This window comes from Salvelinus alpinus, chromosome 38, assembly GCF_045679555.1.
Source record: "Salvelinus alpinus chromosome 38, SLU_Salpinus.1, whole genome shotgun sequence".
Lineage (NCBI taxonomy): Eukaryota > Metazoa > Chordata > Actinopteri > Salmoniformes > Salmonidae > Salvelinus > Salvelinus alpinus.
In genome coordinates, this window is record NC_092123.1 from 7,696,078 (window position 1) to 7,714,221 (window position 18,144).

Here is an 18,144-nt window from a genome sequence, read left to right on the forward strand (position 1 = left end):
TTATAAGTGAGACATGTATGTGTGCTGTCTAAGACGTGTATACACATTTCTGGACTGGTGGTCTTGTCTTGTGGCCCATCTGTCGACGGATTTCATTAGGGGCTATTTCACATCTGCTGTTTGGAAATCAAGCCGGCCTGTCTGCCAGTGTCTTCATTCACATTTTCCATTCGAGGAACATCCTCAGTGTTAATCACTGTTTTTGGCCATACAACAATTTGGATTACTAAAACCTCACCTCTAGTCCAAATATATTGTGGGGAGCAAATTCTTCTTGACTCTTCGAAGTCCCCATCAGCAAAGACATTCACACTATGTGTTGTTGATTGTGTTTGTGTGTTTAAACGAGGGACGTGAATTCAGATTCCCACGGGCAGCGAGTGTAGTGTTTCAATGCTCTGTGTTGGCGTTTGTTTCTCCTCCAGTGCAGTGGGCCCATTTAGGAGCCGCCATATGCGCCTTATATAAGCTCCAGGCTTTCCAGAGCAGTAGGCATGGCCTGCAATAGATCAGTCTGGCTTCCTCCTCTCTAACCTCCTCCACTTAACCTGCCTGCTGCTGCCCGGCCTGCTGCACATCACTCACCACAGGCTGCTGCTGCCAGACAGACGTGTTAGTTCACCTGAGAGCTCACAGACGCCTTAGATTGCTGTAACAACTCTTTGTCATACATCTAAATAGCCTAATTCTAATCTCGTCCGCCCAGCCGCCTCTCTAGCAATTGAGCCTGGGGACAAGGTGTAACTAACTGAAGCTGCTTAGCAATTCAGTTGTGAAATATATTTTACATTTTGAAAAATGGAACAGAGGACTGCATCCTGTTTATGAAAGCGTTGATGTTGCCGGTTTGAATGATTGATAGAACTGGGCTTCAGTTTACAATTTTGAAAATGGAACAGAAGACCACTATGTTTCTGAAGAACAAGCCTGTCCCTGCCGGTCCATTCTTTTCTAAAGTGTTATTTCTGTGTCATCTCCAGATCCCAGCCGAGGGAGCGTCGACATCTATCCTGGCTGCCACTGCGTCGCAGCTGGAGGGGGTCGGAGGCTGCTACTTCTATAACGGGGAGAGAACTGAATCCGCTGACATGACTTACGATCACAACGTGAGGGCTGAGCTGTGGAAACAGAGCTGTGCGCTGGTTGGTCTTCGGGAGATCTAGAGGAGGAACCAGGAACCATGATCTTAGAAGTATGCCAAGATCGTTGGCATGACACCTCCCTCCAGCGTCAACAACAACCAAGCTGCGTCCCAATTCTCAAGCCTTCCCTTCGGCCCTAAGTGTGCACTTGTTCCCTTCCCTTCATGGATTTAAAAGCACTGGTATAGGAAATATGGTACCAACTCCCTCTAGCCTAGGCTGACACCAATCCAATGCTTTTAAATTCATGGGGAGGAGAGCACAAGTACATATTTTAGTAGTATCGGGATACAGCCCAAGTCAGCCCCAGCCAGCACTATGTACAGCGACAGCCTGTGGACTTAGGCTTCTTGATTACTTAGCAACATCTAGCTACAGCACAAACCTTGGTTGTTGCCTCTACAGTAACTGTCCTCTCTTGACCTCTGTCCTCATAGTACTGCGTTACACATCAGCAATGGAATCGACTCTTCAGCATTTCATATCTTCTAACATATCTCCTCCTCCGCAAAGACAGTTCTGAAGACACCCATTCTACCATGCGACAAGCTCTATTAAACACATGCTGAACTGCACATTGAGTGATGGAATTGATGTTTTTTATATTGCAATACAAGTTCTGCTGCCAAATGTATTAAGCTTTGGTACTGTAGCTCCCTCTTCTGGAATCGCAGATAACAAAACATGAACGAACACAAAGAACAACATCGGAGCTAGTAGTGCCTCGGAGCTACTAATATCTCTTCGAAACAGCCCCATCTTTTTTTCGGTCTAAAATTGGACCCTCTGTCCATTCTTTTTCTCATACTTGGACTCCCATCAGGGGCGGACTGGCCATCTGGCATTTCGGGTAAATGCCAGATGGGCTGGTCCATTTTTATCCTAGTGGGCCTTTGTAACTCTTTTTTATTTTTTATTTTTTTACAAAATTATCATTATCTGGCTAATATGGGGGCCTCAAGGAAAAGGAAAAAAATTGTCTGTTGTGTTACAATAATGCCAGAGGCCATTTCTGGTCCTAGTCCACCCCTGACTCCCATCAAGGACTGGACCAAATATCTGTAGATGTACCGCCTCATAGCTGTGATCAAAAATATCATATCAAATATGCTTTGGTGAAGGGCTAACAATGACGACCATGAGACTCAAACTTGGTTAGCCTTATTCCCGCTTAATTTGCACTTGCCTCATTTAATGGGTGTGTCCAATCCTTGTTGTTGTCATCATCCAGGAAAATAACTGACAATGAGCTTCCTCATAGTACAGTAGATGCCTTTGCCTTGTTTGACTCCCTGTGCCCAGAGGGAATGTTCTGCCCTGCTATCTCCACTTCACTGTGACTGATGTGAAATGTTGTCGTGATTTTTGATGTCTCTGTGCCATACTGTGATAACAAAATGATGCTTATCTTTAAATGTTCTGAAACAGTAATAACATGTTAATGGTTGGTGGATCATATTTTCAGACACGCCATTTTCAGTCTTACTAGACGATTCTGAATCTTTAAATTACTGTAAGTGGTTCTCATGATAAGAGGTTTCTAGTGTGGAGAGTTCTAACTTGGGTGCTGCCTGTAATTTGTGCTCGTGTTCGATGGCTGCTTGAATTACAAACACTTGCTATGACGTCTTTTTAATTAAGATGGTTAATAGGGACTGCACATCTTCATTATCTAGCTTCTTCTTCTAGGTGTCTACAATCCATTTTAAGTATGCGTGTCGAAATTCTCATACAGGATATCGTCAATGTTTTGTCTTAGGTGTTTTGTGTTCAAGTACTGTATGTGTATGCATGCCTAAGCAGTGCAAGTTTCAGTTCTGTACATGACCAAGACAACAGTTATTCAATAACAACAGTGCCAATACTTACATGCTCTTTAGAATACTAATGAGGAAGGTTGAAGAGAAGAGGACTCCCCTCCAAGTTTCCATCTGCTTTTGTTATAATACAAAATGTGTTATGAGTCTAATGCTGGATAAAGGCAGACATAAGAGACACCAAATGAAAATCAAATCAAATTGTATTTGTCACATGCGCCGAATACAACAGGACCTTACAGTGAAATGCTTACTTACAAGCCCTTAACCAACAATGCGGTTTTAAGAAAATGCCAACAAAAAAAAGTAAGAGAAGAATAACAAATAATAAACACCATAAACGTTAGATATAATACATCCAAGATGTAAACATTTCGGTAGGACATTTTCCTCTGAAGTCATTCGGTTGTTCATTGTATTACCACAACCACTGTGAACGATGCCTTGCTTTTCCAAGTTTTCTTTAGTTGTACTGTACTAATTAATTAAGTAGTTATTCATTTGAGTTTCAAGTCATTGAGTGATTCTTAGATGTGACTGTGTTGTCCTCACTCATATCATAGAGAAGGATGTCCACATTGGACACAAATCTAAATAAAAAATCTATTGTAAATGAATTGCTATCCCAGATTTGTTTTACCTTGTATCTTAAATCTACTGTGTGCAATAATGCATAATGGTTGACGAAATGGTATTATCATTTTCAACATATTGACAATAGTGTGTGTGTGTGGGGGGGGGGGTCAAATCAAATGTATTTACACTGCTCAAAAAAATAAAGGGAACACTTAAACAACACAATGTAACTCCAAGTCAATCACACTTCTGTGAAATCAAACTGTCCACTTAGGAAGCAACACTGATTGACAACAAATTTCACATGCTGTTGTGCAAATGGAATAGACAAAAGGTGGAAATTATAGGCAATTAGCAAGACACCCCCAATAAAGGAGTGATTCTGCAGGTGGTGACCACAGACCACTTCTCAGTTCCTATGCTTCCTGGCTGATGTTTTGGTCACTTTTGAATGCTGGCGGTGCTCTCACTCAAGTGGTAGCATGAGATGGAGTCTACAACCCACACAAGTGGCTCAGGTAGTGCAGCTCATCCAGGATGGCACATCAATGCGAGCTGTGGCAAGAAGGTTTGCTGTGTCTGTCAGCATAGTGTCCAGATTATGGAGGCGCTACCAGGAGACAGGCCAGTACATCAGGAGACGTGGAGGAGGCCGTAGGAGGGCAACAACCCAGCAGCAGGACCGCTACCTCCACCTTTGAGCAGCAGGAGCACTGCCAGAGCCCAGCAAAATGACCTCCAGCAGGCCACAAATGTCTGTCTGTCTGTCTGTCTGTCTGTCTGTCTGTCTGTCTGTCTGTCTGTCTGTCTGTCTGTCTGTCTGTCTGTCTGTCTGTCTGTCTGTCTGTCTGTGTGTGTGTGTGTGTGTGTGTGTGTGTGTGTGTGTGTGTGTGTGTGTGTGTGTGTGTGTGTGTGTGTGTGTGTGTGTGTGTGTGTGTGTGTGTGTGTGTGTGTGTGTGTGTGTGTGTGTGTGTGTGTGTGTGTGTGTGTGTGTGTGTGTGTGTGTGTGTGTGTGTGTGTGTGTGTGTGTGTGTGTGTGTGTGTGTGTGTGTGTGTGTGTGTGTGTGTGTGTGTGTGTGTGTGACAGGCCATGACATTTATTATGTTACTGTGTGGAAGTAATACCCCTACAGCTTGCAAGCAGGGCATCAGTCTTTTCGAAGCATCTGACAAACCAATCTGTCATTCTTCAGACTAGCACGTCATACCTAATGTGTGTCAAAGAGGACGGCTTAGAACACTGTGCTCTTCAGGCACCATGAGTAGAGTAGGCCACACACACACGTTGGGGAATCCAATGTTTTATTCACGAGTTACACAAAGATTTTTACCATATCTCTGTTTCCATATTATTCCTGAGATTGGGTAAGGCTCTTCTATAAATCCATGCTGAGAGAGGAGAGTCATATCAGTGTGAATCTATAAACTATACTGGGCCGGCCTCCGCAGCACAGCCATGTCTCAATGGCCAGAGGATAAAGAGTCAATTATTTGGTCGTCATGTTTTTCTTTTTCTCCCTCTCTTTATTTTTAAGAAGAAAGAATTGCATCAGGTCTGAGCAAAAAGGAAGTCATTGTGATCCCATGCATGTGTTACCCTTAGCTCTGCATCAGGTTGCGTCTTTTCCTAGCGCTTTTATTTTGCATCGATACAATTTATTACAGTCTCAAACAGGTAGCTAAAGATTTAGAGCCACAAGATCACTAACCCCGTGGTCAGGTGTGTTTCTATGTTTATGTGTGATATATAGTGAGTCTGAATAGTATTTCCTTGACTGTAGTGATTTGGGGGAAGTCAGCCATCTCTAATTATATATGTAAAAGACATCCTCTTGTTCTGTCACAGGGTGGTGCAGGGGAGCTGTAGACTAGCACTTATCGCCTTGTTCCCTGCGGGTCGTTCCAGCAGACCTGTTAGTCAGCGTAGATAAGACCGGGTCCTGGGGCACCTCAGCTAGGTAATAGCTCCATGTGGTCCCGCGGGGCTCAGTTAGAGTGTGGCGTTAGCAACGCAAAGGTTGTGGGTTCAAGTCCCGCAGGGATTATACACATACAGTATGTGGCATATATCTGAATAACAATAAAATCCGTATGAAACTAATTCACAGAGGCCAATCGTTTGGCCCTAAAGAGTGTCTGCTAGTTAAACTACTTAGCAGTCACAGAGTTAACTTGCCTCTGTGAACTGTACTGTAGAGGAGTAGAAGTGCTTAAAAAGTCAAAAAGGGGGTAAGTGACAGGGCTTAGGCACTGGGGGCTAGTTAGCGTTAGCAATGTAGCCGGAGCCACAGGGAAGCACATCTGGCTCTGTCAGCTTCACTCATACAGCACGGTTGAAATAGCTGCCAACTCCAGAGTTTTATGTGGGGGAAAGATGGATGTTTATTAAGAATGCCGTTATTTTCTTATTTCACTTTTGGTGTAGGGCTAGAGTTACGGTTGAGGGTTAGGGTTAAACCGAGATGTGGACATGGAGCTAGGGTTAGGGTTGAACCAGGATGTGGACATTAAGCTAGGGTTAGGGTTGAACCAAGATGTGAACATGAAGCTAGGGTTAGGGTTGAACCAGGATGTGGACATGAAGCTAGGGTTAGGGTTGAACCAGGATGTGGACATTAAGCTAGGGTTAGGGTTGAACCAAGATGTGAACATGAATCTAGGGTTAGGGTTGAACCAGGATGTGGACATGAAGCTAGGGTTAGGGTTGAACCAAGATGTGAACATGAATCTAGGGTTAGGGTTGAACCAGGATGTGGACATGAAGCTAGGGTTAGGGTTGAACCGAGATGTGGACATGAAGCTAGGGTTAGGGTTGAACCGAGATGTGGACATGAAGCTAGGGTTAGGGTTGAACCAGGATGTGGACATTAAGCTAGGGTTAGGGTTGAACTGGGATGTGGACATGAAGCTAGGGTTAGGGTTAGGGTTAAACTGAGATGTGGACATGAAGCTAGGGTTAGGGTTGAACCAGGATGTGGACATGAAGCTAGGGTTAGGGTTGAACCAGGATGTGGACATTAAGCTAGGGTTAGGGTTGAACCAGGATGTGGACATTAAGCTAGGGTTAGGGTTGAACCAGGATGTGGACATTAAGCTAGGGTTAGGGTTAAACCGAGATGTGGACATGAAGCTAGGGTTAGGGTTGAACCAGGATGTGGACATTAAGCTAGGGTTAGGGATGAACTGGGATGTGGACATGAAGCTAGGCTTAGTGTTAGGGTTAGGGTTGAACCGAGATGTGAACATGAAGCTAGGGTTAGGGTTGAACCAGGATGTGGACATTAAGCTAGGGTTAGGGATGAACCGAGATGTGAACATGAAGCTAGGGTTAGGGTTGAACCGAGATGTGAACATGAAGCTAGGGTTAGGGTTGAACCGAGATGTGAACATGAAGCTAGGGTTAGGGTTGAACCGAGATGTGAACATGAAGCTAGGGTTAGGGTTGAACCGAGATGTGAACATGAAGCTAGGGTTAGGGTTGAACCGAGATGTGAACATGAAGCTAGGGTTAGGGTTGAACCAGGATGTTGACATGAAGCTAGGGTTAGAGTTAGGTTAGGTTAGGAGAGGGATTCCATTTCCCTGTGCTTCTACTGTGAGGTTTCTTGCTCAAGGAAAGTCCAGATGGATTGTTCATCCTGTGGCTAGATTAGGGTAAGGGATAAGTTTAGGGTTGGGTTAAGGTTTAAGTTGAATTTACCTGCAAAGAGTGTAGTGACTCTATCATGAGTTGCTCAACCTGTTAACCTTCTATTGCAGTGGGCTAAATCAGGGTCACACAGAGTGATGTGATTCTTGGTAGTCTTTAACCAATCTACTTTGAAGCAGAAGTATACACCTCACACACATGGTTATGGGCTTAATAAAAGAAGACCGCTGTACCATGTCAGATTTGAAAGGTATTTAATTTTGAGTTTGCATCCCAATATTACACTTTATGTACATCACAGAAGACTGAAATATAACAAAACCATTTGACATAGAAACACTGTATTTTGAGAATTTTTTACATTTTTTATGTTTATTAATGATCAAATTATGAAAAATATAAACATTTCACATTCCACATTCCACCCCTAGGTCATTTGACTGCAGGAAAGGGACACTGATGTATTTTGTGGCTGTTGGTTTAATGATTATTAATATGGCTGTTGTGTGTGAGTGGATGTTGCCATGTTGGCCATTTGCTCCAATTAACGTTTTTAATTACAAAACAGCAAGAGCAAGGCTGGATTTTAGCCCTAGTGAGAGCATAGGGCTGATTAAACCCGGTGCTATTCATTCAGGCATTTTATTGATTCATTCCTCATATTTGTGCAAGAGTGAGATTAAAATCAAGCAGAAAATGAAACAGAGTCGGGACAAAGATCCCTGTGGGTTTTGAAGCTACCTTACCGTTCTGATTATTCAAACGAGCTCGTGCTAAAAGCTTCAATGATTATATTTTCTGTCATGGAAAAACACCAAATCAAATAACCATCATTTAAAAAGAGAATGCACAATCTGCTAGCTGCATCGCTGGCAAGTACTCTAACTTGTTTTACGGACGGATTCAATCAATATCGCTCGATTGAAATTTAAAGGCAATGTTCCCGCGTTTGCGGAGACTGCATTCACGGTAAATGCTGCACAGTAAACGTTGTATCGGAAATGACATTTTACATTTTAAAGTGGATCTTCCGCAATACTTCCGTGATACAGATTTCTGGCCCGTAGTGTGAGTCACGGGTACAATCAATTGAGGACTGAACCTTTAATGTATCTATATTACGATTAATCCCCTTTTAAAAAGGGCAACTGAGTACATCCTTGTCGCGGGAAGAGAATACAGGCCCTTTTGAACAGGCTGTGAATGCTAAATTCCACAATGATGAAGCTGAAGTGTACCAAAACCCTCTTCCTCCCTGTGGTCTATTAGATGTTGACAAATGATGTTAGGTAGATAGGTAGATAGGTAGGTAGGTAGGTAGGTGTGTAACCTATGTAGGCCTAATGACATTTTCAAGGCCATACAATTAAGCCCTGACCTCAACATGTTTATCATCCACAGTGTTGACAATGACATCCAACAAGGCTTTTCAAGGTCAATCAGAAAGTATTGCAACAATGAATAATCTCATCATCTAATCTCATGTCATTCCACCAATAGGGTGGTCTGTATGGTGGGCTCCTCCCCCGTGTCCTCTCTCTTTCCTTCTCTCGCCGTCTCCTCTCTGTAAAAAGGAGGGAGAGGAGCTCTCAGATCAAATGCTAATAGACAGTGATGAAGATTGACCTGTTTCCAATAGGCAACAGTCTGTCACTGGGGGGGCAATTCAGATATAGGAAATGTACGCCTTTCCTACACCCTTCTCGGTATTCGGTATTCAGACTTACCGTATTCAGCCAAGTAACACGCTCTGCAGGTGTGGCTACCTTGTGCTCTAAATAATTTTAATTCAACTGCTGAAAACCCTCCGACTTGCTGGCCAACAGATTTCCTCATGGAGTTTTCATTGAATAGTGGTTTCAGTGCATTTATCTGAAGCCCTCCCTTTAAATATGGTGTAGCTTTTAGCTAGAATTTTGATGACAGACTCACTAGAATATATCAAGAGAATGGGTTAAGAAAATTAGGGATCAATGAAAGAAATCTATCTAAATATATGCATATTCGTCTCTGTTTTAGCACCAATTGGTAGATAAAAAAGATACTCTTATCTTGTATATTATTTAGGTTTAGGAAAGTAATTAAGAATCATTAAAAACAAGTTTTTGTGGATTGATTCATTCAGAAAATTGGCACATTCAATTCTTCAACCCATGGTAATGTTGGAAGATTAGTGTACATAGAATTATAATAGCAAGAATACTGTCACGTTCGTCGTATGAATCGGACCAAGGCGCAGCGTGGTATGCGTACATTCTTTATTATAATAAGAATGAACACTGAACAAACTAACCAAAATAACAAAACGACACGTGAAGCTATACAAAAGAAGTGCTGACAGGCAACTACACATAGTCAAGAACCCACAAACCAAAAGGGAAAATGACTACCTAAATATGATCCCCAATCAGAGACAACGATAAACAGCTGCCTCTGATTGGGAACCATATCAGGCCACATAGACATACAAATTACCTAGACCTACAAAACCCCTAGACATACAAAAACCCTAGACAATACAAAAACTAGCATACCCACCCTCGTCACACCCTGACCTAACCAAAATATAAAGAAAACAGAGATATCTAAGGTCAGAGCGTGACAGTACCCCCCCCCCCCAAAGGTGCGGACTCCCGGCCGCAAACCTGAACCTATAGGAGAGGGTCCGGGTGGGCATCTACCCTCGGTGGCGGCTCCGGTTCTGGACGCAGCCCCCCCTCCTTACGCTGATCCCTCCGCCTTTGTAGAACCGGACCGTGGATCATCGCCGGAGGCTCTTGACTGCGGATCATCGCCGGAGGCCCCGGACTGGGAACCGTCGTTGGCGACCCCGGACTGGGGACCGTCGTTGGAGACCCCGGACTGGGGACCGTCGCTGGAAACCCCGGACTGGGGACCGTCGCTGGAGACCCCGGGCTGGGGATCGTCGCTGAAGACCCCGGGCTGGGGATCGTCGCTGGAGACCCCGGACTGGGGACCGTCGATGGAGGTTCCGGACTGTGGCCCGTCGTTGGAGGTTCCGGACTGTGGCCCGTCGTTGGAGGTTCCGGACTGTGGCCCGTCGTTGGAGGTTCCGGACTGTGGCCCGTCGTTGGAGGTTCCGGACTGGGGCCCGTCGTTGGAGGTCCCGGATTGTGGCCTGTCGTTGGAGGTTCCGGACTGGGAACTGTCGCCGGAAGCTCTGGACTGGGAACTGTCGCCGGAAGCTCTGGACTGGGAACTGTCGCCGGAAGCTCTGGACTGGGTACTGTCGCCGGAAGCTCTGGACTGGGAACTGTCGCCGGAAGCTCTGGACTGGGAACTGTCACCGGAAGCTCTGGACTGGGTACTGTCGCCGGAAGCTCTGGACTGGGTATTGTCGCCGGAAGCTCTGGACTGGGTACTGTCGCCGGAAGCTCTGGACTGGGAACTGTCGCCGGAAGCTCTGGACTGTGAAAGCGCACTGGAAGCCTGATGCGTGGTGCCGGAACTGGTGGTACCGGGCTGAGGACACACACCTCAAGGCGAGTGCGGGGAAGAGGCACAGGCCGTACTGGACTGTGGAAGCGCACTGGAGGCCTGATGCGTGGTGCCGGAACTGGTGGTACCGAGCTGATGACACGCATCTCAGGGCGAGTACGGAGAGGAGGCACAGGACGCACTGGACTGTGGAGGCGCACTGGAGGTCTGATGCGTGGTGCCGGCACTGGTGGTACCGGGTTGGGGACACGCACCTCAGGGCGAGTGCAGAGAGGAGGCACAGGACGTACTGGACTGTGGAGGCGCACTGGGGATCTGGAGCGTACATCTGGCACAATGCGTCCTGGCTGGATGCTCACTTGAGCCCGGCAAGTGCGGGGCGCTAGCACAGGACACACTGGGCTGTGCAGACGCACCGGAGACACAGTACGCAGAGCCGGCGCAGGATATCCTGGTCCAAGGAGGTGTACTGGAGACCAGGAGCGCTGAGCCGGGACCATCTGTCCTAGCTGGATGCCCATTCTAGCCCGGCAAATGCACGCACCGGGCTATGAATGCGAACTGGAGACACCGTGCGCATCACTGCGTAACACGGTGTCTGACCAGTCACACGCTCCCCACGGTAAGCATGAGGAGTTGGCTCAGATCTCCAACCTGACTCAGCCAATCTCCTCGTGTGCCCCCCAAATTTTGGGGGGGGAGCTGCCTCTCGGGCTTCCGTGCTAGCCATGTCCCCTCGTATCGTCGCCGTTCCTCCTGCGCTATCTCCACCTGCTTCCATGGTAGGCAATCCTCTCCTGCCAATATTTCCTCCCACGTCCAGGATCCTTTACCGTCCAAAATCTCGTCCCATGTCCATAATGTCTGCTCCTCCTGAACACGCTGCTTGGTCCTTTTATGGTGGGTTCTTCTGTCACGTACGTCGTATGAATCGGACCAAGGCGCAGCGTGGTATGCGTACATTCTTTATTATAATAAGAATGAACACTGAACAAACTAACCAAAATAACAAAACGACACGTGAAGCTATACAAAACGAGTGCTGACAGACAACTACACATAAACAAGAACCCACGAACACCAAAGGGAAAATGGCTAAATAAATATGATCCCCAATCAGAGACAACGATAAACAGCTGCCTCTGATTGGGAACCATATCAGGCCACCATAGACATACAAATTACCTAGACCTACAAACCCCTAGACATACAAAAACCCTAGACAATACAAAAACTAGCATACCCACCCTCGTCACACCCTGACCTAACCAAAATATAAAGAAAACAGAGATATCTAAGGTCAGAGCATGACAAATACACCCTCGTCTATTGCCTGCACTAACCATGGAACTGTGTGATGACACAGCCAAGTATTGCGCCATGCATCGGGTTCAAACTCTCACGGATTGCTCTGCGCTCCGCTTCATTTTCATAAGTCTACATGTTTTTTTTTGTTTTATACTATTAACTTTTACCAATGATCCACATCAACAATCACACTGGCAGTGACAGCGTTTACAGAGGAAGCAAATGAATGTAGGCTATACCAACTGAAGGGAACTAACAGTAAATTGGCAGTTGAATATGTTTGGTTATTAGGCCTACTGACGGTTGATACTGATAATGGCTAATATCACAATGGCGCCGGAGGGGATGGCTGACGTTTTACAGGCTCCTAACCAACTGTGCTATTTTGTTAGTTTTTTTGCATTGTAACTTATTTTATACATAATGTTACTGCTACCGTCTCTTATGACCGAAAAGAGCTTCTGGATGTCAGAACAGCGATTATTCACCTCGAACTGGACAAAGATTTTTTGTTGTTGATATGCTTCAGTTTGCTGCCATATGACTGGTCTCCAGCGATTATAAGGTCAAATAGATCTAAAACAAGTGTCATTTATATTTACAATTCCCTTCTACAAACAGATTACTAATTTACCTAGCTCTTATCAAAAAAGAATGCACTTATTTTTTTCCAATAGAAATAACATAATTCTACATGCACTGTAATTTACAACTTGATAAGAGCTTTTTTCTCTTGAAACTGGTAGGTTCACTAGACCTCATTCATGGTTTCCTCGTGCGTAAAGGTGGTGGAATTATTAGGGAATCTGCCACACCTTCATTTATTTATTCAATTACCACCCAAAACGAATAGCAGGTGAATAGCACGCATGCTATTCTCACGCTTAAGTTCAAGGTCAGAATTAACAAGTGCATTACATTTACATTTACATTTAAGTCATTTAGCAGACGCTCTTATCCAGAGCGACTTACAAATTGGTGCATTCACCTTATGATATCCAGTGGAACAACCACTTTACAATAGTGCATCTAACTCTTTTAAGGGGGAGGGGGGGGTTAGAAGGATTACTTTATCCTATCCTAGGTATTCCTTAAAGAGGTGGGGTTTCAGGTGTCTCCGGAAGGTGGTGATTGACTCCGCTGACCTGGCGTCGTGAGGGAGTTTGTTCCACCATTGGGGTGCCAGAGCAGCGAACAGTTTTGACTGGGCTGAGCGGGAACTGTACTTCCTCAGAGGTAGGGAGGCGAGCAGGCCAGAGGTGGATGAACGCAGTGCCCTTGTTTGGGTGTAGGGCCTGATCAGAGCCTGAAGGTACGGAGGTGCCGTTCCCCTCACAGCTCCGTAGGCAAGCACCATGGTCTTGTAGCGGATGCGAGCTTCAACTGGAAGCCAGTGGAGAGAGCGGAGGAGCGGGGTGACGTGAGAGAACTTGGGAAGGTTGAACACCAGACGGGCTGCGGCGTTCTGGATGAGTTGTAGGGGTTTAATAGCACAGGCAGGGAGCCCAGCCAACAGCGAGTTGCAGTAATCCAGACGGGAGATGACAAGTGCCTGGATTAGGACCTGCGCCGCTTCCTGTGTGAGGCAGGGTCGTACTCTGCGAATGTTGTAGAGCATGAACCTACAGGAACGGGTCACCGCCTTGATGTGAGTTGAGAACGACAGGGTGTTGTCCAGGATCACGCCAAGGTTCTTAGCACTCTGGGAGGAGGACACAATGGAGTGGTCAACCGTGATGGCGAGATCATGGAACGGGCAGTCCTTCCCCGGGAGGAAGAGCAGCTCCGTCTTGCCGAGGTTCAGCTTGAGGTGGTGATCCGTCATCCACACTGATATGTCTGCCAGACATGCAGAGATGCGATTCGCCACCTGGTTATCAGAGGGGGGAAAGGAGAAGATTAATTGTGTGTCGTCTGCATAGCAATGATAGGAGAGACCATGTGAGGATATGACAGAGCCAAGTGACTTGGTGTATAGCGAGAATAGGAGAGGGCCTAGAACAGAGCCCTGGGGGACACCAGTGGTGAGAGCACGTGGTGCGGAGACAGATTCTCGCCACGCCACCTGGTAGGAGCGACCTGTCAGGTAGGACGCAATCCAAGCGTGGGCCGCGCCGGAGATGCCCAGCTCGGAGAGGGTGGAGAGGAGGATCTGATGGTTCACAGTATCAAAGGCAGCCGATAGGTCTAGAAGGATGAGAGCAGAGGAGAGAGAGTTAGCTTTAGCAGTGCGGAGCGCCTCCGTGACACAGAGAAGAGCAGTCTCAGTTGAATGACTAGTCTTGAAACCTGACTGATTTGGATCAAGAAGGTCATTCTGAGAGAGATAGCAGGAGAGCTGGCCAAGGACGGCACGTTCAAGAGTTTTGGAGAGAAAAGAAAGAAGGGATACTGGTCTGTAGTTGTTGACATCGGAGGGATCGAGTGTAGGTTTTTTCAGAAGGGGTGCAACTCTCGCTCTCTTGAAGACGGAAGGGACGTAGCCAGCGGTCAAGGATGAGTTGATGAGCGAGGTGAGGTAAGGGAGAAGGTCTCCGGAAATGGTCTGGAGAAGAGAGGAGGGGATAGGGTCAAGCGGGCAGGTTGTTGGGCGGCCGGCCGTCACAAGACGCGAGATTTCATCTGGAGAGAGAGGGGAGAAAGAGGTCAAAGCACAGGGTATGGCAGTGTGAGCAGAACCAGCGGTGTCGTTTGACTTAGCAAACGAGGATCGGATGTCGTCGACCTTCTTTTCAAAATGGTTGACGAAGTCATCCGCAGAGAGGGAGGAGGGGGGAGGAGGATTCAGGAGGGAGGAGAAGGTGGCAAAGAGCTTCCTAGGGTTAGAGGCAGATGCTTGGAATTTAGAGTGGTAGAAAGTGGCTTTAGCAGCAGAGACAGAAGAGGAGAATGTAGAGAGGAGGGAGTGAAAGGATGCCAGGTCCGCAGGGAGGCGAGTTTTCCTCCATTTCCGCTCGGCTGCCCGGAGCCCTGATCTGTGAGCTCGCAGTGAGTCGTCGAGCCACGGAGCAGGAGGGGAGGACCGAGCCGGCCTGGAGGATAGGGGACATAGAGAGTCAAAGGATGCAGAAAGGGAGGATAGGAGGGTTGAGGAGGCAGAATCAGGAGATAGGTTGGAGAAGGTTTGAGCAGAGGGAAGAGATGATAGGATGGAAGAGGAGAGAGTAGCGGGGGAGAGAGAGCGAAGGTTGGGACGGCGCGATACCATCCGAGTAGGGGCAGTGTGGGAAGTGTTGGATGAGAGCGAGAGGGAAAAGGATACAAGGTAGTGGTCGGAGACTTGGAGGGGAGTTGCAATGAGATTAGTGGAAGAACAGCATCTAGTAAAGATGAGGTCAAGCGTATTGCCTGCCTTGTGAGTAGGGGGGGAAGGTGAGAGGGTGAGGTCAAAAGAGGAGAGGAGTGGAAAGAAGGAGGCAGAGAGGAATGAGTCAAAGGTAGACGCATAAAAAGAGAAAAGAACATTCCATTTACCTGCACTTAACTCGGGTTGGAATCGGGCCCCAATGTGTTTAAAGAAGAGCATGATAGAAGAGGCCTCTGCATCAATTATAGTGTAAGAAGTTATGCCTTTGCATGAACATTTATGCTTTTTATATATATGTGTTTATGTTCAAACAGAAAACTGTACAAGCACACTCACACCAACAGCATTCTTGCCTCACTAATTACATCAACAATACATTGTTTCCTATTACAATTACTTACACAAACTCTGCCATAATTTAAACAATCCTGACACAGCCATTCACATGCATCCTCTTTCCAATTTATGCAATGTTCTCTTGAACCACTGGAGATTTACTTAACCATGTCAGCTCAGGATTCAATTTAGCATACTTGAGTAGAGGGCCTATTTAATGTTAATTAGATGTGTAATGCAACAAGGAATAGCAGTATAATGAATCTGCTCATGTAGATAATGGGTCTAGCCTATCCTGTGGCTGAAAGACTGTTATTGGAAATCCCCTCAACCACACACACACCACTCTCCCTTGTGATGCCTTTTCAGAGGAAATGGATTGTGTCTCAGGCAGATATTTCAATACGGCATGGCCAGACTGTAAAATAGGATTTGTCGTTATCCAGGGAATAGATGTACACATCATCTGTGACAGCCACAGCACCCTCTGTTAGGGAACATGCAGTACAGGCACATTGGGGGCTTTATATCTGTAAGTCAGCTTCAGAACCAGCCTCAGAACCTTCTCAAGTCTAGAGGAAAGGAGCATCAGTCCTTCTCATGGCTCTGGTTTCTGCCAAAATCAGTGTCAGAGAACATTTCACAGATAATCCAATATGTTCACAACTAAGGTTAAGGGAAGGTCATGGTAAGGTAAACAGTAGATCAAATCGAATGTTATTTGTCACATGCGCCGAATACAACAGGTGTAGTGAAATGCTAACTTTACAAGCCCTTAACCAACAATGCAGCTTTAAGAAAAATACCTACAAAAATAAGAAATAAAAGTAACAAATAATTAAGAGCAGCAGTATAATAACAATACCGAGGCTATATACAGTACAGGGGGTACTGGGTTACAGAGTCAATGTGCGGGGGCACCAGCTAGTCAAGGATGTATTGAAGTCTGTGCCAGCCAACAGATGATGCCTCTGATGATACAGAATAATTAATGAACATGGACACAGAATTGGTCACATTGTGGATTTCATATGGTATTGTGCATTTCTGGTTTGAGCAGAATGGACATACACAGAGCCTAGGTTAGACATTTATGACCCCCATTGATACTATGATGAATGGGCAGGGGCGGACTTTGTGATTTGGGGGGGCCAATCTGAGCTCCCCCCACCTAAAAATACGTAAAATGTACCATAAGCACAACCAGTCATGATGTTTTCATCTGATTGTCAAACAAATCACATCAAAAAGTAGGTTAGGTTCGCACATTCATCCCAAATAATTCCAGCATCCAAATTGTGCACCCGCCAAATTTCTGTCAATTTGCAAGCGGCTGAAACTATCTCACCGGAGAAAGCATCCGAGCAAAACAGCTCCCCTCTGTCTTTGGCATTATGGGCTATTGTGTGTAGACTGATGAGGTGAAAAAATTATGTCATACATTTTAGAATAAGGCTGTAACTTAACAAAATGTGGGAAAAGTCAAGAGGCCTGAATACTCTCCGAATGCACTGTATATATATATATATTTTTTAGTTTGTTTGTTTTTTGCTCAGAAGACTTGGGGCGTCAAATAAAATCACCCGCGGGCCAAATTCAGCCCATGGGCCACCAGCAGGGTTCTGCCCTAGAGTCTAATGGCCTTGAGGCTGGGTTTCTACTAAGCTAGCCTCGTCAAGAACCAGGCTTACCTAATACAGGAAAGCCTGGAGACGTTCATGGCAGAAAAATAGCTAAATAAGGGTGTAGACCCGGTGTAAATCAGTGACGCCTTGCTACACGCCAAACCAATCAAATGCCTTGCTTGTCCGCCGCTCCAATAGTGCTCACTAGATTAGTGCCGTAGGTGCAACAGTGCGTGGCGATTCATTTTACAGTCTATGGTGAGGACGGCCGGTGTCATGACGTTGCCCTCTTTGGGTACAGCGAGCACTACCCCCCCTCCCTCTGCACCAGCCCTTTTCTATGCACAATCCCCCTATCTCTCTGTCTCCTACAACCAGGCTGCTGTGGTCAGAGAGGTCGTAAATTCCTGGAGGAGATTATCTCCTCATGGCCACAGTATAGAGAAAGAGTGAGTTTTCATAGAGAGAACAAAGGAATTTCTTCCACCTCACAGAACTTGAGGTCCGAACAACATTTATGTTCTGGAGAAGGTATAAAAGATCGGTGAAGAATCCAGCTACGAATTGGTCCGTTTGGTCCAATTTTGTGAAACTCATGGGAGACAATACGGCCACATTACCATAACGCTGTTTATATAATAGCCTCAGTTATGAGGCTTACATCTAATTGTTGTATAAGATGAATGAGTGAGGATGATACTGTTTGTGAAATTGTGTAATGTGATTTTGGACTGTTTAATGAAGGAAACTCCAATTCCCTAAAAAGTTTCACTAAGTCATTGGCACGCCCCCAGGGGCACAGACAGGACCTGGCTTCATGAGACAGCCCTTTTCAATGTTCTGAATAAAACCCCCACCCGGGTTTTCTATCACCGGACCAGCTTACCTCGATAACGAGAGGGCCAAGGTTTGAGAGGAGACCGAG

The 18,144-nt window shown here is 46.0% G+C and overlaps 1 protein-coding gene across 3 annotated transcripts in view; it reads left to right on the top strand.

The window, feature by feature from the left end:
* Positions 1 to 3,576, top strand: part of LOC139566176 (polyprenol dehydrogenase-like) — a 48,354-nt gene extending 44,778 nt beyond the window's left edge. For all 3 annotated transcript variants that reach the window (XM_071387166.1, XM_071387165.1, XM_071387164.1), the window contains exon 7: positions 981 to 3,576. In XM_071387166.1, coding sequence (XP_071243267.1) covers positions 981 to 1,163 — 183 coding nt within the window. In that variant the 3' untranslated portion in view covers positions 1,164 to 3,576. The remainder of the gene's footprint in view (positions 1 to 980) is intronic.
* The last annotated feature ends 14,568 nt before the right edge of the window (positions 3,577 to 18,144 follow it).